The 27880-nt window shown below is 38.6% G+C and overlaps 1 protein-coding gene across 8 annotated transcripts in view; it reads left to right on the top strand.

Moving 5' to 3' along the window:
* Positions 1-27880, top strand: part of CCDC141 (coiled-coil domain containing 141) — a 195146-nt gene that overhangs the window by 106952 nt on the left and 60314 nt on the right. For all 8 annotated transcript variants that reach the window (XR_004319964.1, XM_032479842.1, XM_032479840.1 and 5 more), the window contains 2 exons: positions 3622-3816; positions 17688-17860. Coding sequence is in view for 7 of the 8 variants with exons in the window: in XM_032479842.1 (XP_032335733.1) it covers positions 3622-3816; positions 17688-17860 (368 nt within the window). In the remaining variant the exon portion in view is untranslated. The remainder of the gene's footprint in view (positions 1-3621; positions 3817-17687; positions 17861-27880) is intronic.

Below are 27880 nucleotides of genomic sequence, written 5' to 3'. Positions count from 1 at the left end.
GTGATGGATTCAGATGAATCTGGAAGGTTTTGTCTTGAAAATAAAATAGTGGAAATGTCCCCTAAGAAAAAATGGCTGGGGAAATACATCACCTGAATGATATAGAAAAGCATCAGAAACTGCCTATAGATCACCCAAAGAATACATGAACCAATTTTCTGAGAAGATTGAATAGAAATACTGAATGGACCCAGCTTCATTTACTGCCCACAGACTTCATGTGAAAATGTAATTAAGACTGGGACTGGAGAATGAGAAAAGATAGGAGGCACGAAATGGTCTTTACAGTTTCCTCGGAAGGTCACAGCCCACTTTTTATAACATATTATGAAACACAAGGTTAAAGTGGGTTTTCGAAGACTTGGCTATACTCCAGAAGTCTCTCTTTAATGTCGTTTGCAGAATTTATACTAAAGGCAGATTTATAAACTCTGTTAAGAGAATAGGTATTTCTCTTCTTTTTCGTAGAGAAGCACTTTATTTTGGTTCAGTTGCTAAGCAAAATATAGCTCGAGTTTGGGCTATAAAATCTCAGTTATATATGTAAGATAGCATGTTTATTTAAAAATAACAAGGCTTCTGACTTCAAATCAGAAAATTCCAGGGTCATATAAAGATTTGCATCATTTTCAAGGCCTTATCTAGGTCTTGTGGAAGTTTCACCTCTGTAGTTCTTAATGGGTTTAATCTTCCTGTGATGTAAATAGCACTGTTTATCACCTCTCTGAGGAGCGGAGACCAGGAAACTAGATTTTAGAGTCAAACTACCTGAACTTGAGTTCTGGCTCTTTCACTTACCAGTGTTGAGACCTTGGGCAAGTTCTTAATCCCTCTGAGCCTCAGTTAACCCGTCTATAAAATGAGGGTAATAATAGTTCCTACCTTGCAGGGGTGTAGTGAAGATTAAATACTTGTAAAGCATTTAGCAACGTGCTAGCATACAGAAAGAAAAATCAACCCTTACCATCTTGCAGACAGTTAAGACCCCAGCAGCGCAGAGTTTAGTTTGTCCAGGGCTAGCACATGATGGCTATAACCTGCTTCTCTATATCCTAACGCCTTCTCCACTCCCCTTCCTCCAGCTCTCCAGGCCTCTCCTAGGTCCTCTGTATTTGTTATGTGGTCTTCCTTTACCAGGCACAGAAGATTCTGGTCAATGCCAACTTTCTGAAAGAATGACCTGCTTTACTCTATATCTTCACACATTAAGCCCTTCTTCACTTGAGTTCATTGAGGATGAATGCCCCACAGTTCTTAGCAGACAGAAGTGAGAGAATAGATCCAAAAGACAGGAAATGGACTAATTGGGTAGCTGGAGGGATAGGGACACAACAAAAAAGGAAAGAAACACAAAGACTTTTGAAAACAAGTGAACCCGTAGGTGATTCAGCTGCTTTTAGCTACAACTACAGTATTCTCCAGCGTTGTTCCAATGTTCCGGAGCATTGGTCCCCTGAAGTGATTAGGAAACAAATGGTTTCTTGGTTAAAAGAGTCTGTCCAAAATGTTTTATACCACGTTTTCCTCCAGGAGTCTTAATGCTTAGTAACATATTAAAAATTCTAAGTACTACAGCAAAGAAACCTGCTTCATTTTGTTTATCCCATAATACTGATCAATACATGACACTGACCCATAATATTTGGAGACTCCTTCCATTATTATTTTAGAACATTATTGTTATTTGGGGCACTAATGAACCGTGATAAAACTGATGGAAAGAAAAGTGGGACTAACACTTAGTGAGTGCCTATTACGTGTGCCAGAAATCATGTAACTGCTTTAGAAATATTTGCTTTTTCCCAATAAGGCTAAGGTAATGGTTTTTGAGTACGAGGGATAGTTACAGGGCTTTACAAAAGAACATCATGGCACGAATTAGCTGTCCTTAAGTGGGGACAAAATAGCTCTTTAAAAGGTGAAGGATCTTAAGAACTCCTGTAGCCCGTCTTCATGCCCAAGACTATTGCTTTTGTGCTTGCTGAGAAATTTGAAGATTCTGGAATCTCCCTACCCTCAGTTCCCTGGAATGTAACATTGTATACAGACCTGTGAGTAGTCTTGGTTCTTCCCCTGATTGGATATGTAACCTTGAAGAATGTACTCCTCTGAGCCTGTGTAAATATTGGCAAAAAAATAACATCTTACCTAAGTTAGTGAGGGTTATACTTACAAACCATAAGCTTATAATTGGTGCTCAAAAAAACACCAGTCCCTTAATCTGCCATACTAATGCTTGCATCCATTGACCAAAATATTTTTTCTCTTGCACAATTACTCAAACAGGGTCTATGGAGTCCATAAAATAATATGTACATTTTCTATTTTCGACATTCACTAATTGTTATTTAAAATACTACCATTTTGTGTGTGTGTGTGTGTATGTGTATGTGTGTATAGGTAGGAGCAGCATATGTTTAATCCATTTAATAATGTGAGTATATATAAAATTACATGAAGTTTAAATATTGTTAAAGGAAAGGACTATATTTTATTCTTTCTTTATATTCCCCAAGACGTCTATCCTAGCCTGGTCCCAGGTTCACAGTATTTAGTTGTCTCGTGAAATGAATGAATGGAAACAATAGTGGTAAATTGCACTAGCATCATACTTATTTTGTACAATATAATATACCAAATGTAACTTAATAATGGGACATTTACACTGGAGAATAAGCCAGGATGGAATCAGACTGTGATTTTTGAAATTTGGTGCTAAATTTCTGATGATTTAGTAAACAGCTTATGCTTACCACTCAGTCTCAGCTGAGATGGGTACCAGAAAATTCACTAACAGGACCTCCATGTTAGAGACAAGCATTATTTTATGAAATTGGATCTGGCTTCAGTTCTTTTGAAAGAAATTTGACTTTCCCTTCAAATAATATATTTGGTTTACCTCAACTCTTACTTTCCTTTTTGCTTACTGTTTTTCATCCTCATGCAACAGAAAAAAGCTACCTCTTTTCCTTTTCTGAAATGTTTATAAATCATTAATAGTGAAACACTGGGAGGTGAAACTAGGGTCAGGAAGGAGAGAACACTGCACAATAACAGCTATTAACTTTGTGGAGAATAACGGATCTTCATTTCAGTTCTAAGTATAGACAGATGCGCAAACAAAAGCCATAAAGTGTGAGATTTCCTTTCTTTTCTTGTGCACATTTGCCCACACTGGCAGCAAGGCTGAATTATAGGAAAGAAATGTTTTTATACTTAAATGAAAAAAAAATAGGTAAAAATGAGTTCGAGATTGAAAAAGGCTGATGACTGTGTTTTGGGTGTGTTTTCAGGTAGTGTTAATGGAAATGGCAAGTGATCTGAATTCAGGGCAACCAGACCCTCCATCAGTCACCTGTCCCAACCGACCTGCCCCTTTCTGCTCTCATCCCCTCTCCCTTTTTGGCCTCTTTTCTGTTTCCTTCTCTCTCTCTCTTTTTAATCTACATCTTGGTACTCAAACCTGGAATGTAGCATTTACTCCTTTATGATCTGAAAATATAATGACAGGTATGTCTATATATTTCTGGTATATTCAACACATCTAAATGTCCTCTGAGTCTTCCCAGAGATTACCAAGGGGAGGATGTGTCCAGTAAACCGAAGCGTGATCTCTTGTAGGAATGGCTCTCCGTGGCTGAGAAGCTGCAGAGTGAGGCCCTTGGGATTCTGCTGTCCAAAGAACATGTGGAGAAGGAACACCTACAGCTCTCAAACCAGAAACTGAACCGGCTTCAAGAAGACTTGGGTCGGCTCATGGTGGAAAGGAAGACCTGGTTAAAAAAGGCAAATGATTTTTTCAACAGCGCTAACAAGGTCAGTGTGAGGTGGAGTTGGTAATATGAGGTAACCAGAGCAAACCAGTAAAGGGCACTGTTACTTCAATGGGCAGAACACATCACAGGAGTCTAAACTCCACGTAGAGTTTCAAAATTGATAGCAACAGAGAGGTGCTTTTAAAATATATCACTGTCATGGCCTTTATTTCGTTCTCAAAACTGAGAGACTCTATGCTTTGACATGTAAAGGGTCACTTAGGAAAAACCCAGGAGAATTTTATCTTAAACCTCTCATTGGTCTGTTTGAGGGGGATCCTTGTGCCAACATGCTAGTATTTCTCCTGGAGGAAAGGAACTATAAAATGTATCAAGGCTGAAAAAAAACAAAAAACAAAAACCTTTGAAACTTTTTCCAAAAATTTATCCTTTTTAAAAAATCCTCTTTCATTTATTAAGTAAAAGATACATAAATATTGCAGGCCTTCGGCATGCAAACCATAAGGCTCTGGTTGGCTGCCCAGCCTTGGTTTTGCCTTTTTAAGTCAGCCAAAGGGAAATCTTGCTTTGGATTGTGTCCAGGTCTTCTTGAGTGGGAGAAGAGCTCCACTTCTCTTGGCTGATTCATTTAATATTGATTGTAGCAGGTGGCTCTTATTGCGTGGTAATGTTCCTGTGTTCACATCACTCGAGTATCTGAGGCTGGTGATATTGTTGGAAAATGTTTCTACTTTTCCCAATCTAAACACCTTCAAACTGCTTTATTGAAATGGATACCTTAAATTTCACTGATGTTTTTAAAACTGGCCAGTGTGACAGGAAATAAATGGGGAGCCCCCAGAAGCTAGATATATTGTGATTTAAAGTCATGGCATCAACAATCTGATTACAATGTCCTGGTATATATCAAAATAGCTACTTAATTTTGAATTTCGTTACTAATAGGAAACTTGGAAAGCATGAATAGTAAAGTTCCAAAATAGAGATGCTAGAATTATGGTAAAAAAAAATGTTAAAAAAGTATTTGTTAAATTATTTGCTACTTGGGATTTTTTTTATTTTAAGAGAAGAAACAGACATAGCATGTTTCTGAAGCTGTTGAGCTAAGTCCATGGTACTTGCTGGTTAAATTTCTCTTCAACAGTCTTGTTTTTGAATAAGAGATTTTTAAACTTACATTACATTCTCATTCTACAAAATGAGTGGGTCATCTGCTAGTTAATTAATGCTATATACTGTTTCTAAGGAAAACAGTTATATAGGACATGTTGCTATGATGAAACAGTGCTTCTAGCCCAAGCCCGGTAATTTATAGCCCTACAAAATGTGGGGTTTTTCTCTCTCATTCTCACTCTCACTCTCACTCTCGCATCCTCTGCTCTCATGATCTGGTTACCTTGCCAGGGAGATTTTTTTCTTCTTACATTATTCCTGGGCCTTGAGGGAGAAGGAATGCTATCTCTTACAATAGTAATTTTTTTTTAAAAAGTTGAAGAATGGAGTGGCAGCTTTCCCAAACTTACACAGTCATTCAGGTCCAAACTTAACAAATCCTATTTCTTAACCCCGAAGACCTGACTTCTAGACCCCCGGTTTAATGACTTGAATGCCATGGCTTTCAAATTGTGATTGTTCGGTTAGGACTTATCTACACTACAGTATTCTCTATAGCCAGGTGGTACTTAGAAAGATGTAGAATTCATTTTCCTTTTTCAAAGCATCGAAGAAATAATTTCCAACTCCAAATCTGAGAATTTAGTTTGAAAGATGCTAGATACTTTTACCTCAGCAAAAACAGAAGCTGGAGTTTGGAAAGTAGATGTTTAAATCATGACTCTTGAAATGAATTATTAACCATATTACTAAGAAGCAATAAATGATGAAATAATGTTGTGAGTAAATCCATTTAAATTAAAGAAGGAAATTCTTCTCAAGACTTGTAAATGGTGTTTTCCTTCTTGATTTATATTGTAGAATCTCCAAATTTTATAAAATTCTTACCACTTTACCCCATTTTTGGCATAACACTCATAAATAACCCTAGTTAAAATAAAGCACTGGATTTAAAACATTAATATAATTTCAAAATCCCTTAAAATATTTTTTTCTAGTCTGAAAGGTTTGTTTTCACCAGCAAAAGAGTATTTTCAGTTTACATCATCAATTTATCTTCAAAGCACTGAATTTTCCTTTTGAAAATTCACTTTATTGTGCCTTGAGTGCACTGTTTTCTCACTGTGATCATTTGCATCATTGATGAAACCATGCTGCTGTGAGGGTCTGAGATTTTTAACCAGCTATCTGGCTAACATGTTAACTTGTCACAGCTCATGGATGCTCAAAGAAGACATGTGACTTCTGAATCAGTTTTGGAAGACTATTGTCACAGCAAAAGCAGTAACCAGAGTGTCAGATGTCACATCAGTTCCCTAGTCCCCAATTACGTGGGGGCAGGGCAGATGGGCCCCAGTGGGTGATGGCACCGCTGTAGGTGGCATTCAGGAAAAGAATCCTTAACTTGGGGAATTTACTGTTTAATAGCAAACGGTAAGCAAGCTTGTTCTTTGTCTCAGAGGAAGACATTTCCTCAGCCCTGAAGGCTGCAAACCCAGTACTGAGAAGTGGCCCAGACAAAGAGGGATCAGAGTCAGGCGTTCTCGGCACACCAGTAAGATGGATGGGAGCAGCAGAGACTCGCCCCACGCATGCACATCTGGACGTTAGCGCTAAAAAAAAAGGAAGTTGGGGCTTTAAAAAAAGATACTTACCTCAAAACCAATTTCATTCCTGATAAATGGAATTATTTTTTAACCAACAGTTTCCTGTTCCAAATTTGTTAAAGCTAGGTTAATGTTTTTCAATTTCTGTGTCAAACACCAGTACGAAGAAATGTTAGTGCCATGAGTATGAATGAATGAGTGGCCCGCTTGAGGGTTTGCTCAGTAAAACACAAAACACACGATTTTTAAAATAACCTTTAACCTTTCTTTGAATTTTGTTAAAATAAAAAGGAATAAATGTCATAATCTCATCTGCAAATGGAGTGTTGTTAGTAAGATTTCCATTATGTATTTATTTCCTTTTTCATCCAGATTTTTATCATATGTTTCTGGTATTTTCTGTTGTGGTCATCTGGAAATCCCCCTCTTTTCCCCGTATTTCCTTTGTTTTTATCTGTTCCTCTCTCTCTACCAGTTCTACCAATATCTAGGGATATTCTTATTTACTAGAAAAATGTCACAATAGATTTTTTAAGTGAAGTTGCTGAATAAGTGGTGTGGCAAATTTATGAGAAAAATTACCCTTTTTCTTTAGTGATTCATTTATTTAATATTTATTGAACAAGTACTATGTGTCAGGCACTGTTCTGCAGGGAATACAGAGGAGAGCATACAAAAAAATCTATAAGCCAATGTATTTCCAATTTGTGAAATTCAGTAAAATATGATTATCACCTAATTGTCCACATTGCCCAGAGTGCCCCAGTCTTTACTCTGTAGCTTCAAGAGTGAGGCTGATTAACTTTTAATCCTGTTGGGGATTGATGATTACCCAAGAGCTTGTTTCTTGCCTTGAGAATGACTACCATCTTCAGCTTGCCATGTGACGGTTTGTACCTGGAATGACTGGAATGAGCAGTAGGTGGCGATGTTAGCACACATGACCTCGAGAGTAAGGTTACTACTGCTGCTTTTCTTTCTTTTTTTTTTTTTTTTGAATTGAAGTATAGTTGATTTGTAATATTATATTAGTTTCAGGTGTACAACAGTGATTCAATATTTTTATATATTATACCCCATTTAAAATTACTACAAAACAATGGCTGTATTACCCTGTACTGTACAGTCTATCTTTGTTGCATATCTATTTTATGCATAATGGTTTGTATCTCTTAATCTTATACCCTCACCTTGCCCAGCCCCCTTCCCTCTCCCTGCTGGTAACCACTGGCTTGTTCTCCGTATCTGTGAATCTATTTTGTTATATATATTCATTTGTTCAATTTTTTAGATTCCACATACAAATGAAAACATAGAGTATTTGTCTTTCTGACTTATTTCACTACGCATAATACTCATAGGTCCAACCATATTGTTTCAAATGGCAGAATTTCATTCTTTTTATGGCTGAGTAATATTCCATTGTGCATACACACACACACACACACACACACACACACACACACACACACACCCCACATCTTCTTTATCCATTCATCTGTTGATGGGCATTTAGGTTGCTTCCATATCTTGACTATTGTAAATGGTGCTGCTATGAACATTGGGATGCATGTATCTTTTCAAAATAGTGTTTTCATTTTCTTCAGATAAATACCCAGGAATGGAATTGCCGGATCATGTGATAGTTCTATTTTTAGTTTTTTGAGGAATCTCCATACTTTTCCACAGTGGCTGCACCAATTTACATTCCCACCAACCCAGTGCATAAGGGTTCCCTTTTCTCCACATCCCTCACCAACATTTCTCATTTGTGATCTTTTTGATGATAGCCATTTAGACAGGTGTGAAGTGATATCTCATTGTAGTTTTGATTTGCATTTCTGTGATGATTAGCGACGTTGAGCATCTTTTCGTGTACCTGTCGGCCATCTGTATGTCTTCTTTGGAAAAAATGTTTATTCAGGCCTTCTGCCCATTTTTTAATCAGGTTTTTTTTTTATGTTGAGTTATATCAGCTGTTTATGTATTGTGGATATTAGCCCCTTATCAGTTATATCATTTCCAAATATTTTTTCCTCATTCAGTAGTTATCTTTCTCTTTTGTCAGTGGTTTCCTTTTCTGTGCAAAAGCTTTTAAGTTTAATTAGATCCTATTCATTTATTTTTGCTTTTGTTTCCTTTCTTAGGAGACAGATACAAAAAAAAAAATTCCTACGATTTATGTCAGAGTGTTCTGCCCATGTTCTCTTCTAAGAGTTTTATGGTTTCAGGCCTTACATTTAGGTCTTTAATCCATTTCGAGTTTATTTCTGTATATGGTGTGAGGAAATATTCTCATCTCATTCTTTTCCATGTAGCTGTCCAATTTTCCCAGCACCACTAATTGAAGAGACAGTCTTTTCTCCATTGTGTATTCTTGCCTCCTTTGTTGTAGATTAATTCACCGTCAGTGTGTGAGTTTATTTCTGGGCTCTCTATTCTGTTCCAGTGATCTGTTTATCTGTTTTTGTGACAGTATCATGCTGTTTTGATTACTGTAGCTTTATAATATAGTCTGAAGTCAGGGAGTGTGATTCTCCCAGCTTTGTTCTTTTTTCTCAAGATTGCTTTGGCAATCAGGGTCTTTTGTGGTTTCATATAAATTTTAGGATTATTTGCCCTAGTTCTGTGAAAAATGTCATGAGTATTTTGATAGAGATTGCTTTGGGTAATATGGACATCTTTAATAATATTAATACTTCCAATCCAAGAAATGGAATATCTTTTCATTTCTTTGTGTCATCTTCAATTTCCTTCATCAGTGTTTTAATTTTCAGAGTATAGGCCTTTCATCTCCTTGGTTAAGTTTTTTCCTAGGTATTTTATTCTTTTTAATGTGATTTTAAATGGGATTGTTTTCTTGCTTTCTTCTTCTGACAGTTCATACAGTTCAGAAAAGCAGCAGGTTTATGTATACTAATTTTATATCCCATGACTTTACTGAATGCTATTGATGCTTTCCACAAAACATATTCAAGTGGAGATTGGACCATGTAACTCAAGAACCCAAGACACTCCCTTTGCATTTTAGAGTTATTCACTGTGTTTGGTGAACTTACTTGCTAAATCACTTAGCAACAAATGCTAGTATGGATTGATTGTCAATACTGGCTGATAGCCGATTGAAGAAGAGTTTCCCTAGTTACCAGATGTTGCTAAGAGTTATGAGGACATGGCATGAAATATGAACATAGCCCCTATTATAGTAACTCATCTTGATCCCCTCAAATTTTCATCTTTCATGATTATAGATGATCTTATTTATTATTTCCTAGCATTTTCACAAAAAAGAAGCTCTGGTTAATATGTATTGATCATCCAAAATGTACTTATCATTGTTTTAGGAATGTGGTTTAAATCAAACAGAGATAAATACACACACACACACACACACACACACACACACACATACACACACAACTATGTTTCAAGAGCAGAACAATGGGAGCCTGTGTTTACATGACAACGATGATTAAACCTAAAGCTGTAAAACATGGCTGATGGGTCACAAAGCTCTCCATTCCCAGGCATACGATTTCACCAGGGAGAGCACAGAGAGACCAAGATCAAAACCACGTGGTCTGGTTCTTAGGTGATCAGCCTAAAAGCATGGGTGAAGCAAAAATCTGGGGCTACCAGACAAACATACCAGAGGCACTTTGAAATGTAATGATTATCATAGCTTCTCCTGCTTCTGCCATCACTGCTGAAAAGTCAGTATCTTTTAAAAAGATGATGTTGCTTTATCAAGATACTTACAGTGATGCAAAACAGTAATACCTACAACAGCTTAATAAAATAAAATAATTAAGCATTGAGCTTGGTACATTTTTAAAAATTTATATACACATTGTTCTACCTTTTTCAAAATAGATACATTTTAGCCCGGATGTAGGAAACAATTCACTAAAAAGCCCAGTTATAATACGAATTGACAGAAAAAACCTGCCCAAGTGGAGGAACCAAAGAAATATTATCCAGAAGGAATTTGTTGAAGTGATAGAAATGAATTCAAGTCATTAAGCTAATTGTCATTAGACATCAAGGAAAGTGTAACTGCTTTCAGTTTCATAATTCTTAAGCAGCCTGTCTCAGATTTCTCATTGCCAGAAAACCTTCCCTTTCTCTTAGAAAAGCAACTTGCTTTTACTCCCTCCCTTCTTATATACTTGCATTCAGTTAATATGTTACATACCTGTAGTTGTCATGCATCATATAGGAACTCGAGCTAAAGTAATAAAAGATGTAATCCTTGCCTTCCAGACCCCATCATGCTGGCTTAGAGGAGAGGCTAGGAAACAGAAGTGCTGTGTGCTGTGGGGAAGCCTTGGTGGAGTAATCCTGGGGTGTTAGATCACACAGAGAGGACACCCTTAACTTGACCCAGGGAAAGTTTCAGGAAGGCTTCCCTGGACTAGAGGCTCAATGAGCTGCATTTGGAAGGTTGGGCAAGAAGGGGTTGCGGAAGGCTGCATAGTACACTGCCGTCTCACATTTGGGGACCCTAAGGTCATGTATTTTGCCGAGACCGTAAGGTGTCAGCCATGAGTGGTGAGAGGCAAAGAGTGATAGAAGAAGCAAGGGTTCAGGAAGCGTCTTGAATTGAATGCTAAGAAGTTTCTGTCTTACACTAAACATGTCCTTCAGTATGCAGAGATAGTAAGGTGTTGAAAAAGTCCTGATGGGGCAAATCTCCTCGTGTAGAAGCAAGTGATAACTTAAAATACTCTCCTCTTGTACTCGCTCTAAGAATGGTTTTAAAAACCCTTGGTTTTAGAGCTCAGGGACAGGCTATTTAAACCACAGTAAGTATTTGATAAATATGCTAAACTATTAGCATGCAATTATTAAATATCTATCTATCTAAAATAGAAAAGTTATCAAAATCAAGGAATACCTTTAACATCTTAACGTCTCTCATGAGAACCCACAACTCGTCTATATTTAATGGTCTTATAATCCAGACTTTCAATTTTATTGTCACTTACTCATGAGTATCTTTCACAATAAAGCTATCAACTGACTTCTGAGGCATGAATGTATTAATTGGTCTCCCTCCTATGCACAATTTCAGATGGTTGTACCTCTTCCTTGACAGTAAATATATTCTTCCTTGTATTACAGGTTAATTCAGGGTAGATTTACTTTCCTTTGCTAAATTAAAATTCCTTCAGGGTAAGAAATATGTCCATTTTACTTTGTGTTCACCAGAACAGTGTCTCCCAGGTAGTAGATGCTCAATAATTATTTGAATGATTGAAAGCAGTAGAATATTAGAAACTGTGGAGTTTCAAGGCCAGCTAGCTACATTGTTCATAAGAGATTGTCTTGATCCAAGGTAGTTGGGATGAGATCATTTTGAAAGAGGAGAGCTTAATTACTTTAATACACAAGATTTCAAACTCAGTCTCTGTGTCATATCTGAGAAGGAAAGTAGTGATGTATAAAGAGACTTGTCATCACCCATATCACCTCCTCTGAGTGGTCTCCAGGCAGCATTAATTGCTTATTTCTTATTATTCCCATAGTATTTCTCTGTGCTCCTTTGAGAGAGATTACCTTAAGCATCTTCATATGCCACCTAGTGTTCATAACATTTTGTATAATGAATGAATGGATGACTGGCCATGTGACAAGTCAATTTACATTTTGAGCTTGAGTTTTCTCTTTTTGAAATTGGTCTAACAATTCTTATCTACTTCGGGGAATATTCGGGAATGAAAGTTCTTACAATTGGTGATAAATGTACAAAATCTTTTCAGGGGAGAATTAGAGTGGAAATAAACAAATGGAATTTAGAAGATGAAGTGAATATTTAGAAACATTTGCTAGGATGACACTTCTGTAAAATAATACAGTGGATTTTGGAACCAGGCTGCCTGGATATGAATCTGATCTCAGACATTTCTTAGCTCTGTGACCTTGGGCAGTTACTTACCTTCCTTGTGCATCCAGCTTTCTAATCTGTAAAATGGAAATAATAACTATATGTACCTCACAGAGTCCTTGCTCCATTTAAGTGAGTTAACACATGACTAGTGCACAGAGCAGCTAAGCGCTCACTAAGTGCTAGCTGTCACTTTGTCATTATATATGCATTTATATATGTATGCATTTAATATGTGCTCACTGCTCTAGCATGACTTCAGTGCTTTTGTTCATCTTCATATCCCCAGCACAGAGCAGAGTACATGCTCCATAGATTTCAATAAATATTTGTTGAATAAATGAAAAAAAGAATGCTCTGCACATTGCAAATGGACATACTCTGTGTTAATAATCCTAAGATCATCCTAAAACCACTTAGGTCAGTTTAGATCAAAGAAAATCAGAAATTATAAACAGTGACTAGCTGGCTAAAGTTCAGCATTTAACATTTCTAAGATGGACTCATCTCAGAAAAAGTTAAGAAGTGGTCAGTACCTAAAGTGCCTCCATGCCTTGTAAATAATGTGCTTCAGATACATGCCACTTTCAATCTCAAACTCCTCCTTTTCCGAAGTTTTTCAGCTTTTCAGATTGTGAGGCAAAAGCCTGCTTTAGGTACTCATGATTTTAAACACCTTTCATTAATATCGCTAGTCTACCTTGTAACACTAGTGACACTGAGGGAGTTCCGGGGCCGAGCATCCACAGGCTTGGAGAGGCAAGGAGTCAGCCGGAGCAGCCTCAGGGGACAGCAAAGATCGGGAGCTGAAAATCCCATCACCCTGCTGCCCCTGGCCTTCAGGGCATTTGAACTCCTGGGCAGATTTGGGCAAGACCTGAATTAGCAATCAGCTTGCCACACTGGGAGCCACTAGAAGTTGTCTAGGTTGTGTTTAGGGAAAGAAACGAAAGCTTTTGGTCTTGTAAAGTACTGAACCCAGGGGAACTCTAAATCTCTGCAGATAGTGCAATTCAGTGCTCTTAATTAGAAGCTGAATTGAGTTTTGTGTCCTCGGTAATTATAAATGATTTGACCAAAACTTATTCTCCACCCTAGGGATTCATGAAAGGAAAACATTTTAAGGCTCTGCAGTAGTTTTTGTTGTTGATGTTTTAATGTTGATTCTCTTCAAATTAGTCAAGAAGCAAATAATATTACTTATCAAGCATCTTTGTGGAACAACACAATGTAAGAATTATGCTAGATGATTCATGGTTCTTGCTTAACTTATTAATCTCATAGATATTTTTAAAAGAATAAAATGTGCCATATCTTGATATCTCTGCTTGCATCCTGTGCTTAACAAGGGAAAAAGGAAAGATCTTTATTAGTATCTTAGAGAGCAAAACCTAAGCAGTGCCTTAATCTTTCCCAAACCAGGGCCAAAAGGGCTAAGTCATCTGCTCCTTGTCCCCTGAGAGGTACCATATAGAAGAGCCAAGAAGAGCCAAGAAGTGTCAGAACCCAGAGGGAGAAAATATTATCCTTGGGCCTATATCTTTATTTATTCTAATCCAGTCGCATAACCTCTATTTGACCATCACATAGAAGGTTAGAAGAAAGAGGGGGATGTGATAGGAAAAAACTCAAGGTAAAATGTTAATTCCAAAGGAGTTTATGTGGAGGTCACAGTGTTCTTGCCAGAAATAACCTGTTGTGCATCGTGTGTGCAACAAAAAGAGATTCCTTCCAGCCTGGATCTAGCGTGTCGAGTTCCTCATGGATATGCTAAATAGAAAAGCACTCAGTTCTATTTCGGGGGTAGATTAAGTGAGAACAGTGATACTTAGATCATTTCTGGAATTGGCACATGGATTCCTCATCAAATTCTGCCTGGGAATAAGACAAATGAGCTTTGCATATGATCTGGACAGCCACAGATAGTATAATCTTGAGAGAAGTCTCTTCTTAAAATTGAGACATTTCACTATTTCTGTGTCTATAGATTATTCCTGTTAGGCTTAAGTTAGGATTAAAGATAAGGAACAAGCTGTTTTACAGCATCCAGCCTGTCTTACCTATTGCAGTTATTTTGTAAATATATTGTTGAGCTAATGCAAGAAAGCAATTGCTCACCTCCTCTCTACTGCTGTAGTTCTATTAACTGTGATGCGTAGAGAAATTAATAGATAAATGCTTTCCTAACACTTTGATCTCTTTGAAAAAAAGTTCTGAAAGAAAAGTTGTCTATTTTAATTCTAAGTGGTTGGTTGCATTGGCCCTTGATCTACCACCTCCTCCTTCTAGTGATTGTTTAGCCCTTCGGTTTATTTCCCTGCTACTGGGAAATGATACTTTTCTGATAACATTCAGGAATGAGGTGGAGTCACATCACACATGCATTTCATGTACGTGTGGCTTTAGAATCTAATTGCTATGAAGATGAGACCAATGCCCAAGGATCGGAGAGTAGCAGCTGTTCAGTTGAGTTCACAAGATGGGAAATCCACATAGAGTGAGTGACAGGCAACAGGTGGCCGTGCTCTTCTCAGTGATTTTTCAAAGATGTGTCTGTTCAATCAAGATTTAGAGTAAGAGCCAGTAGGTATTTCCTGAGTACTTACTACATTTCTACCATCACGGCCTAGTTACTTTCATATTTTTTCCTTCTTTAATTCTCAAGACAGTGACAAACATGATATGTATTAAGGTTATAGTGGCTTAACATTAAGATAGAATGGAGTTAAACTTGTAGGCAGGAAAAGGCACTTTTGAAGTCTCTGTCCTGTCCCCGGTCACAGTAAGAACTTGAGGATTACTTTAAGGAAGGAGAGAAGTGAATGTCCTGACATCTAAGTATACATTTCCGCGTATTTCTTCCTTTAGTCCAGTTTAGTGGCTCTCAGTCCTAATTGTGAGTATGCCTTATTGTGAGCACTGGTTCACATACACTAAACTTTAAGCATGATTTAAGGGAGTTCATAATAATTTTGACTACACCAGATTTTTGCTTTAGGCACCAACTTTAAAACCAACCCTTGATTAACAAGAGACTCCATGTTATTCAAAATAAGCAATACAATTACAAATATAAAACAAAATTCCGGAAGCAGTAGTTATTGCCTGGTGGTGTTTCAGTGTGTTATGGAAAGATCGAGAAAGCCATTCAAATTATCTTTTTAACATCAGCATCTCAACACATTTGGCCCTGTTGCCAACTGCAGGAAAGAAAAAGGATCAGATAAGGAGGAAGAGTTCTTCAGGTACAAAATTTCTTTAATCAAACTGTCTTTCTGTTACAGTCCTTTATCGCATAAGGGAAATCACTCAATCTTTCTCTGTATCTTTTCTCACCTGTAATAAGGAAAGGTAGACGCTATTTACAAAAAGTAAGTTTCAAACCCCACTTTTCCACCTAGGATTAGCAGCCTTCTTGGAAATGCCTCTTTTCTTAAGCCTCCCATAGTAATCCTCTGCTACATGACCTTATAGCTCAGAATTTAGGAGCAGGGGCCTCAGGGCCAGACAAAGTGACTGCAAATACCAAATATGCTGCTTAGTACAGATATGACTTTGTGCAGTTTGTTGAACTTCTCTGAGACACAGTTTCCCCAACCCTATAAAGGGGATAGTTTCTCACTCCCTCCCATGGCTGTTAAGAACAGTATGCCTGGAACTCAGCAGACATTGAAAAATATTTGTTGACTGGATGAAAAGTAATGGTGAAACACATAGTAGAGAAGAAGCACGTAGTTCTCCTTAAACTATGGTGGTTATTTTTATTACTTCCTATCATCTACTAAGTAAGTGGGAATGAGTTTTCTTTATACCCACGAAGTAAATGCAAAGAGCAGATTCAGGAGACGTGAGGACATTGGTGGGAAAACAGAGTATCAACATACAAGTAGTATGACCGTATTTGAGAGATTTCATTTGTAAATTCAGAGTTCGTCCAGTTCCAGTTCTTCCGTTAAGACTCAGCTCCCTTCGATAGTGGCTGGGTGTGGGGGCCCGGGTGCTTTGGCATGGCTGCACAGCTGTAGCCTCTACGTTTGGCTTAAGCTGTGTTCCCTAGGCGTCAGCCCAGCCCTGCTCCCCTCCCTGGTCTCTCTCAGGTCTCAGTGGTATTAGACTCATAAGACCATCGCTCTCATTTCTTGAGTCTTCTGTGGGGTCTTCCTGTTTCACCCGATGGGCCCCTGCCGAGCTCACTGGCTTCCACCTTAGCTCAGGCAGGCTAGACTTCAAGGTTCCTGCTGACTAGGACAAGTCAGGCTTACTGGGGTAGGACCATTCTCCAGAAGGCTGTGGCACGTCCTGTAAGATGGCTTCTTCTAGGAGAGCCAAAGGGCAGCATGGCAGGAGCTCCCTTGCTGTTCACCTTCAGCTTACCTAACTCATCTCCTGATCCAGGCCCAAGTGCCCAGGTAGGCTATCAGGAGACCTGTGAAGACCACAGGGCTTGGCTCTCTTTTCCTCGTATTACCACAGTCCTCTTTTACTGCTTTTCTATCACATACTCTTCCTTCTTAATGCCAAGTAGGCCTTCATGACCAAAAGGATAGTGTCCTCTCTACTCTGTGTTAACTCTGTAAGTTTCATCTCCCATTCTTGGTTGTTGACCTCCTAATAAAGGAAGAAAACAAAGGAATTAAAAAATCTCTCAAGACAGTATCTTGATTTACCAAGTGATTTTTTTTCTTCATAATCCTATATTGCATGTCAGAAGCCGAATATTACCTTGTCTTAGGCTTTGCACTGCTTCAGAACCAAATTCCAATCTTCTCTGTAGGCAGATGGATGCCTTGGATGGAATAGACAGAAGATCTCATACTCAGAAAAAGGCAAGGAGCGAAAAAACCCCAAATTTCTTGAATACTTCCCCATAGTGATTTAGGTTCAAAGTGCAATTTATTTGGAATTTTTAAAAAGGTATTACAGAGATATTAGGTTATGAAAGTCTGCATATTTTTAAAACATTTCATCCATTAGTTGTTTACAGTATAGGATGTGCAAAAAATAAACCTGGCTCCCCAAACTCTCTACAGTTATAACTGTATTGTATAGGTACATTCTCAATGTAAACTATTTGGGTAATTTTATGGTGTTGACATTTATCTGTGCTGAACTGAGCTGTGATCAGTTTCCCTAAATGGAGCCTTAAAACTGTACAGCTGTTTTCCTAAGACTCAGATTATTGTTTTTGGTTATGATCAAACCAATAAATTGTATGGGCTGGTTTAATCTCCAGTATTTTGTGTACACATTGATGTAGACTTTATACTGGAAGAACAGAAAATGAAAGTATGTTTTATTTGGCAGGCATTTGATGTACTTGGAAGAGTTGAAGCTTACCTTAAGCTCCTTAAATCAGAGGGTTTAAGTCTGCCTGTCTTGGCAGTGAGGCATGAGGAATTACACAGAGAAATTAAAGACTGTGCCACTGATGCTTTGCAAAAGGGACAAGCCTTAATCAGCCAAGTAGCCTCCTGCAGGTAAGTGAAGTCTATCCTTTCCTTAGTGTAACAAGCTTTTTCACAGTTTCCACAACCTCCTAAAAAATAAATTGCATGATTTTTTTTCTACCACTGGTGTTTTGCTGCATTATGACATGGCTTTAAAGGATCTATAGAATTTTTGTCAACAGTGATTCTGAACACAGCATTGCTCGTCCAGAAGTGAAGTCAAGCCACATTCTGACCTGAGGACCTGGAGATGCTAAAGCTTTCTTTCTATGAGTTTCTGAGGAGGGGAGAGGGAAAGGAAAACTGAACTTTCCTTCTGTATATTTTTCATGTTCTAGTACCTTCATGGTATTACTTCCTCCCTTTTAATTCATGAATCTTGAGTCTACCCTGTCCCTTTTTTCTTTTCTGTAAAAAATTAAGTTTCAAAATTCCCTTTCATTTATCACCTTGATGGCTCGCCAAGCCAAACCCTAAGTAAAAGATGACATTGCTAATAATAATAATAGCTCCCTTTTTAACAATTGAGAGCCCACTCTGTACCAGGCTCTGTCTCAGCAGCTTTGGGAGCATTGTCTTATTAATAATCCTCATAGCAGCTCTACAAAGCAGATACTATTCATGTTCTCTTTTCACAAGCAACTGAGATACAGAGAGGTTAAGTAACTTGCAAAGGGTCACACATCCAGTTAGTAGTATAGCCAGAATTTGAACCCAAGTGCATGGATCCAGATTGATGGTCTAGTGCATCCCAGACCTCATGCTTTTAGCCAGTGTACTAGGGAGGATTGTTTTGATGAGCACATTCAGTGAGTGTATCAGCATGAGCTTAGAGTTAGGTGGGAATGAGGAAAGAGAAGGACCTTGAGAAATAGGAAAAGAATGCAGTACGAGAACGTATGAGAAAGAATAGGGATTGGAAGACAAAAGGGAGGTGACAGGGCAGATGATGGAACAGATGTTGGCTAGGAAGAAATGATGGCAGGGCTTGTGTTTTGACAGAGAGAGAAAAGATTTGTGCAGCTGGGGTAAGCCCAGTTTTTAATCTTCCACATCCACACTCTCCTTGAAACCTAGAGACATTAGATTTGAAGAACAATGAAATAGGTCAAATATGGTAAAAAAAAAAATTATTTTATTTCTATTTAAACCTTCTTTATGCTCTATTTTAAATGTGTTGCAAAGTGTTGATTTAGTAAGTTTGGGTTTAGGAGATTTTCTTTTCAGAAGATAATTTGAATTTGGACAGATATATGTCACCAGGGCTTGTGATGGTTGCTATGGGACCATGCAAAGCCAAGATCAGAAATAATCCAAGATTTTCCAGCAGGAGCTAGAAAGCTGCGGCTATGAGACGGGCAAATGATTCTCATCTTGGAAAAACTAACAATATCTATAGTTACTAAGTGTCTTTAAGTCCAAGCCATGCGTCAGGTGATAGTGTGTCCACCCCGCTCCAGGAGTCTCAGTATGTCTGGCCCCCAAGTATGGGTATGAGAGCTCCTTTCTCCCCTCCCCTGCTAAAGATCCAGTCTTCCAGAATGTAGAAGTGTCTTGGACCATGCAGAAGATACCCTCTAGGGTTCCTGGACTTGTTGAGCCTGGGCTCAGGGCACATGCTGGACACTGATCTGAGTCGTGTCATGATGGACTAAGTGCTGAGCTCTCCAGCCATAACTGGGGAATGGTCCCATGTCAGCTTAGCATGTAGGTCTCAAAGCACAGACAGATAACTGTTTCTCAGTTGAGGCCACTCTTTACATGTGGTACTTTCCCTGGCCTTGGGCAGTTTCCTTTCATGCAAGGATGAATCAGGAGGCAGCCAAAGGCCCCTCTGCAGATCTCATGATCTGTCTCTAGTACGCTGCCTCTGAAATTCTAGGTGTCCTGGCCTCCTCGAAGTCTGATCTCTGTCTCCTCAGCTCAGCAAGACCTCTGGGCTCTGTTTGGTTCCACCTCCCTGAGCTTTGGTCTGGAGATTACCTCCCAGGCAGCAGGCAGATCCAATCACAGCACTCACCTTCCTTTCCCTTCTCTCAGGGGTCGCTGTCCTGTGCCACCTGTCGTTCAGTGTCTGAGAACCCTTGTTTCGTGTGCTTTGTCTGGTTTTCTAGTTGTTCAAAGCATGAGGGTAAATACAGGGCCTGCTTCTTGGCATCAGTTTTGATGCTTCAGTCCTGGAGTTGGAAGGCAGGTCACAATTTAGTACTCCTAAACTTTGTCCTGTTTGCTCTAATCAATAATGCTTTGTTTTCAGTATTTAAATTAAGAGAAGTGCTTTTATTTTATATTACATTCTATTTTCAGGGTTTTAGTGACTGTTTTTGGCAATCCATTTGGTAATGGTCCACATGCTTATTTACTTAGTTGGTCTCATTCTTTTCGACTCCTTAGGTCTTTCTAGTCTTAATTTTTAATCTATATTGTTTCTCAAACGGGCTGTAGTTCTATTCTTCAGGCTGCAGACTGGATCTTAACAGAAGACGTCATAGGTAGAGACCATTTCAAGAAACTTGAATTAGTGGTTAGGTAACTGGATTAAAAACAATAATTAGCAGTGTGAATTCTGTCTACATTCTATATAAATGAACTTTCATAGTAGTTCCAAGATATTTGGTTGCCCTGAGATTTCACAATATTTTACAAATCAATACTATTTCATTTTGCAAGAGGAACTGAAGGTAAAGTGCAGTTGTTACTTGGAAAAGGACATTTCTGATTAGAGGGTAGATGTAGAATAGAAATCCACTAAAAGCTGAATTGAAATGCATTAGAATCTCAGTCGTGAACTAGAGCCACATGTGGCTACTGACCTCAATCCCATGCATCCCATCTGGGACTTGCTTTCCTTCTTCATCTAACGATTTTTCTATTCGATGACCTGGGTTACCATCACAGGAAAGAAACTGAACCTAAGAAGGAGATTTCAAATTGCAGCCATGGCTGTATTGAAGGTAGAGTTTAGACTAATGGCAACAAAAATAAACATAAATTTCAGCAGAGAAAGGTCCACGTTACTGAGCATCACAATGGCTTTCTTGACTTCTGAATGCCAGCCACACTACCAGGACACAAAACACTAAAATACGTACTGTCTGACATTTGAAAATTGGTGTGGGTAAGAAACTTAGGACCTAGTATCAAAGGAGTTTTATTTCATGCATTCCGAGAGCCAAACAATGCCAGGACTTTTAAACTTAACTTCTCTAAACCCCAGTTTCCTCATCAGTAAAATGGAGATATACATTTTATAGAGGATCTTTAAAAATCAGATGGATAGCACCACTCTCAGCACATAGAGAACACCCAGTAAACAATTGGTTCACTTATTTTTTTAACCTTCTATACAAAGAGTTTTAAAAGCAAAATACTGAGTTACATGTTGTTTCAGATGGCTACGACAGAATCAGCTGCACCAAATCATACTCATTTTCATGAACTGGGGAAGCTTACATTAGAAATACAACAGATAAACATTTATCCTGAGGTAATAAAAGGCAAAATTTAGTACTGGGGCAGATAGGAATTTCAGAGACCCTTAGATCTATTTTTTTTCTATTCTTTAACACAATAGGACTTGAGAAATTCATATTAATCTGTGATGAAGCTTCCCAGTAAATCTGAGAATTTTGTCATTATTTTTCTGTAATTATTTTATTATTAAGAACAGATCCACACTGTTTTTCTATCCTGGAATCAAATACCTTTGAAGTTGGGGAAGCCTCACAAAATAAATAATGCTTATTTACATATTTCCTTGCCTCTTTCCTCCATATACTCAGGTGATAGAATAATTCTGAGTCATCCTTAAATTGTTTATTACCTTTCAGAGTATCTGTCACATAACCTCAATACACTTTAATGTGAAAGGCATTTTAGTGCACTCATCTGCACTTAGTTATGATGCGGGTTGCTGTCATGGGACCTGATAATGGTCAAACCAGACTTACAGTGAGGTTGAAAGCTCCTGGAATCCAGCCCCCTCACTTCCTCCTGGGCCTTCCCTGGCATCATCATAGAGCACCGAGTGTAAAGATAGCCCAAAGGTGTCCTGCTACTGAGACAGGAGGGAAGAGAACAGGGCACAACCATTAAAAGAATGACACAGCAATTGAGGATAGGACAGAAACTGGTTAGAACCAACTCGGCCCAAGATGGCAGAAAATTCAACTTCCAGTAGACTTGAGCCTCACTGTAGGCTCATTGTTATTGCATGCTAACTGACACACCCACAGGTGCCATGAGAGTTTGGAGGTTGGCCATAAAAGGCCAAAAAGTGGGTGGTAGCCTAATTTCCTAGAAATACCTGCCCCTTCCCCAAAGCAGATGGAATAATCCTCCTACTTGTTAACATATGAAATTACCTGGCCTATTAAAACCTCATGGCTGATCTTACTTTCCTAGACAACTCCAAGCTCCAGCGCTGCCTCTCTCACCTTTGAGATGGCCTGCAATCTGTCTATGGAGTGTGTATCTCCCTGTATAAACTTACTTTCACTTTACTGTGTCTCACTCTTGGATTCTTTCCTAAGACAAGAGCCTAGTCTCCAGTAACACTACCAAGCAGAAGTCTCTATTTATTAAGCCACAGGAAGCTGTGATGATTGGAAATGCTGGGTCAGAGACCTTGGGTGAAGGTGGAGTTTTCCACAATGGGACAAAAACTAGAAACCCTCCTTTTTAGGCACGAGGAAGCTTTGGGGACAGTGGGTATTGGAACCACCTCTTTAGAGAAGGGAGACACAATCCCAGGCTCCTGTGATCTAGATGGGTCAAGTGTAGGAATGAGACTTGAGAGAGCCATTGTTCAATTTGATAATCTAAGATGGGTGAAGGGTCTACATCTTCCAGCCAAGATGAACATAATCAATACCTACCACACAATACTTTTTGAAGTTCTTTGTGTTTGTCAGCTGTCTTATGGTTTCATTTTTCACTCTGTGGCGTTCTGAGTCATTCCTTAATTGACTTGTGACAGCATCATCTCGTCATCCAAACCATGACATCAGCTTGAGGTCAGCCCTCAAGGTCAACTGTGTCGGAAACCTCTTTTATGTTCCTTAGCTAAGTATTTACATACTAGGCATCTTGTTTTGAAATGTTTAGGGGCTGGAATGGCATAAAAGGAAAGTTTATGTCATGGCAAAAATATTTTAAAAGATATTAAAGATAAAGCAAATAAAAATAATCCCCTCCCTCCAACAAAACAAAACAAAGAAAATCAAAAACTCTTTGAATCATAGAGTCATCTATGGTCACATTTATAGGAATTCTACCAAGCATTTAAGGACTTAAAATAACTATTTTGGGTTGGTTTTTTTTTTTTAAGTTTGATGATATATTTAGATGGTAAATGTCAGACACTGAAGTTTAGGGAATTGCAAAGCTGAGTTCTTATGAAAACGTTAACTCAGCCACTTTCCAAATATTTTTATATCCGTGTTAAGTCGTTCTCTTTAGAGGCTGAGTAAATGTCATAACTGCAGTCTGGTCCTGTTAACATTGTTAAGGCTTTTATAATTCTGACACTCTTAGTATGGAAGGCACCCAAAGTTTACCCTTCAGTTAAATCTAAGAGTAATTAGATTAGGCTCTTGTACAATATCTAGGAGCCCTTCATTACAATATGAAAAATTATTCATTTATGATGTCAATGATGTGGTGGGAAATAGCAAAGATCCCAGAGTGAGAGGGTGTGGAAGTGCAGAGTCTACATAGGAAGGCTGACTAAAGGGGCAGAAATCTGTGCCTTGGACAACTGGAGTGGGGAGTTCTCTGCAATGAGGGGGCTTAGAGAGAAAAGAACACAGAAAACAGAGAGGGAAAGATGTGAGTGAACATATTTATGAATAAAATGCTCATCACAGTGCTGTTTATAATAGTGCAAACCTAAAAACCACCTAAATATTCCCAGAAAATAGGGAAACGTTTGAATTGTTTAAGGGCAAGCACAGTATGGAATATTCTAAGCCAATATTAGAAGGGTGCTTTGGAGAAATATTTGAAGACAGATTAAGTATTCTCACAGTATAATTTAAGAGGGTCAAGTAGGATTCAAATCCCATATATAGCGTCATGCTAACTTTGGAGGAGGAGGGATGGAAAGGACAGCAAAGAGAAAACCTTTTTTGGAAGAATATACATTAAAATGTATTTTTATATTTTCTAAATTACCTCAGATGAGAATCTTGGTCTGTTTAACTCATGCTGTGCCACTTTTATCTGAGGATTTCTGTCATCAATCATGGATATTTTTCAGCAATTATCTCTTTAAATATTGATTTTCTGTTTTTCTTTCCTTTCCTCCTGTACCTCCCAATGGAGGAGTGTTGGAGCCTCTCAGTCTGTCTCTCAGGTGTCTGAATTGTCTTTCATATTTTTTATTCCTCTCTCTCTTTGCATTGTGTTCTCAGTGAATCCCTCAGATTGATTTTTCTCTTTTGTTAATTTCCCCTTTGTTTTCAGCCATCAAATTCTTTTGTTTGTTTTCATAACTATATTGTTTTCATTTCTAGGATCCCTGACTCTTTCTTTTTCATATCCAGTTTTATTTGACTTCTGTTTTTGTTTCAGAGTTCTTGTTCTTTCATTATGGGTATGGACTTTTTCCTTTATCTCTCTGGTAATGTGAGACATTCTTAGACTGAAGTCATTTTCAGATTGCTCTGCTTAATTTTTGCCTCAGGTACAGTACATTTAGGTCTTGATGGCTGAAGGTCTTAGGATTCATTTTCCTCAGGTGTTTTGCGATTGTAGCTTGTCCTTCTGGCTGGGAAGTGTTTGTTCTTCAGCTTTATTGTCCTTGCTTTGTTCTCTCCTCTTTTCTTTCTCCTCTTTAGTAGCTTTGCAATGACTTCTACCTGAACTCACAGGGGCTCCAGTCCAGAATCCATCTTCTGCTGTTTGGTCAGGGTCACTCAAGGTCCCATGGAGATACTGCGGCTCTCAGAGATGCAGCCAGGAAACCAGATTGGGGAGGAGTAGGGGTTCCTGACTGCACTGCTAAGTCTGATTCCTTGGCTCCAGTAGGAGTTGGTTAGAGCATTTTCAACCTTCTTTTACAAGAAGGATGGATGCCATCCCTGTTGCTGATTTCAGGTAGAATCCTAGCTGTGGTGCCCTTCATATAGGACATTTTGGTCTCTCTGGTCCCATAGGAATGGAAATTGTGGGCATCTCTGCATGGATCTGGACCAGACCCCAGGAACCCTATAGCTTCAGCCCCAATGACTACCTGCTGTTCCTTCATTGCCATGTGTACAGAAGAGATGTGTGTGGGTGTGATATTCATTTGGTGAGCAGTGATTCTCAATGTAAATCACTTAAGTCAGAAAAAATTATTATAAAAACATGCATTTCACTTCTGCAGTTTGAATGGCACTTTTTCAAAGTAGGGATTAAAAACTAGAGGGTGGCCGTTGTTTCCTCCAAAATAAAGATGATAAACACGAATCATTCCTGTCAAGAGCAGTAGCAAACTAAAGATAAAGGAGGTATTTTTCTTTATTTTCCAAGTATAATTTTTCCATAGACAAAAGGAAAAATATGATCAGCTGATTCCTTCTGTTGAGATGGAGTAAGCTGTCAAGTGCTTACCATCTGGTTCAGCTCCTAATCCAGATGGGCTGCCAATGGTAATTTATGAAAGGTTTGAAAGCAACTTGCTGCTTTCAGGAATCATCAGAACGCATTAACGTTGGGATTTACTCCCCTCCCCCAGCCCCAATTTGCAACAGATGCAAAGACAGGGCAACTGCTTCATATAGCAAATGTAATAGTCTATTTTTTGTGCCAGAAGTCAATATGTTTCTGCTCTCTGGGGAAAAATCAATCATTTTTCTTTCCTCCTTCCCTCCTCGATACTGGCTCAATGAATAGGGGAGAAACTACTCCCATGATGGAGTTTCATACAAATGTCTAAGGAAGCCTTCCCAGTCTGTCGTTTCTGAGTATCTGTGATGCTTGAAGAAGTCAAAGTCAGTGTCAGGACTAACCTGATATACCTCATGCTCATACTACAGACAGGACCTGTCTGATCCATTCTTAGACAGACAGCCCAGAGGTCAGTCAGTATTTCCAGTGCAAATTTCAGAGCCACACGTTTTTGGAGCTGGAGGCTTGTCCACTGGGAGCCCCTAAGCCACTCCATCAGGCAGCACATGAGCTGGTGGCTTCAGAATCGGAACCAAATGCCCAGAGTCTTTGTTCAACCAAATTTCTGTTATCTGTCCTCAGTTCTTGTCCCATCATTTATTTAATATTACCAGTGAAGTAATAGGACTCATTTCTGGGTGGCTGATGGAATTCTATTAATGTATTTTCAATTCATGTACGAATTGTTGGCAGAGAGTGAGGTCATATTTTTCCTTTGATCAAACCATCTGCATTTCAGGCTTGGAGAAAATTGGCAATAAGCATGCTATCCATGTTTTAAAATGTTTTGGAACGTTCAAAAGAAATGTCTGGAATCAGTTTTTCAAGTCTCTAACTGAAAATGATGGAATAGGGCTGGTTGTAACCTGCAGATTAGGTTTTCACTAAGGAGGAATGGAGAGGGAGTGGCCCTGGGGTTAGTGTGACAGATAGATTCCAACTGGGAGTCTGGCAGAGGGAAAGGATTAATACCCGATCAGACAGAGATGATCTAGCCAAGGACATAGAGAGGCGAAAATAGGAGCTGGCTAGGGTAAGCGAGATAACTGAGAACTCCTCGTACTGAGGAGGGGATCTAAGCCACAAGTAAGAGTGAATACACATGGACAGGCAATTCAGTCTGTCCCTATAAGGCTTGGAACAGAGAAGGAAAGTATTAGTCAACCTAACTATAGATGCTAACCCATCAAAGAAGAACTTGGGCAGTCTGTGCATAGCCTAAAACTTCCGTAAGTGGGCAAAGGGCAAAGTCCTCTTTGCTTAAAAACTATTGGAAACTGTTGCTAGTGACAGTTTTACACAGTAACTATCTGTGCATATGTTCCTTTTCCTTAAATCTGTGTCTTCTTTTCCCTTAAATATTGATCAAAGTGTATTTTATTTCATTTGAAAATATGCACTGATCCACTTCTTTCAAGGCTGTGTGCTCAGAGATGCAGAGGATAAATGAATGAAAAGAATCTTGTCTTTCCTGTAAAGAATTGATAATACAATAGATACACAGGATAAGGCATAAATCACCACAAAATGAGACCCAGTTCTCCTAGGTCATTGAAAAATTGAAAATGAATGGTCCATCCCAAGACGGAGAAGGAGATCCTATTTGACTGGTTTTTATTCATGTAAATTAAAATTATAAGTTGCTAAAGAGCGATATTTTTATGGAATGATTGCTTGATTTGGTTTTGTTTCCCCATTTCCATTCTCTGTGCTTGGAGCGGCCTTTGGGATGTGAATTTGAACATGATGTCAGCCCTCTATTGGTCACTTTGCAAACTACAGACAGACATTGCATTACCTGGGGAAGCCAGCCAATTTCAAGAGCACGCCAGCAAGGCTAATCCTGTTTCCATCAATACTCAGTTCAAGGGAAAGTGAAATTTTAGACGAAGAATACTCCCCATCCTCTGTGATGTGTCACAGACCCAGAAAAGGTACCATGAGTTGGTAAACAGTGTGGACCCTAGATCAGATGAATAGGTTCAAATCCCAGCCCTGCCATGTAATACGTGTGACCTGGGCAAGTTACTGAGCACTTATGTACCTCACTTTGCTCATCTGCAAAATAGAGATAACAGTTATACTCAGATCATGGGATAGTTACAAGACATAGAAGAGATTACTTAAAACATTAAAAATGGTGCCTTGTCACAGTAAGAGGTCAATAAATGTTTTTAGAAAATATTTACCCATTTACTTTGACAAACTTTATTTCTACAGTGCTTATTCACTTTTTCTTTTTTCTTTCTCTTTCTCTTTCCAAATTTGCATATTCTACAGAAAACTATTAACATATAAGACAATTGGGCTTTTAAGTGCCTTTTTATCTTGCCATGTCTCAAAGCCTAAAACCCACTCAAATTATGACTAGTGTTACCAGTATACTGCTTTTATAGG

The sequence above is a fragment of the Camelus ferus genome, chromosome 5 (assembly GCF_009834535.1).
Source record: "Camelus ferus isolate YT-003-E chromosome 5, BCGSAC_Cfer_1.0, whole genome shotgun sequence".
Lineage (NCBI taxonomy): Eukaryota > Metazoa > Chordata > Mammalia > Artiodactyla > Camelidae > Camelus > Camelus ferus.
The sequence above is the reverse complement of the archived record's forward strand: the minus strand, read 5'-3'. Positions and strand labels throughout refer to the sequence as shown.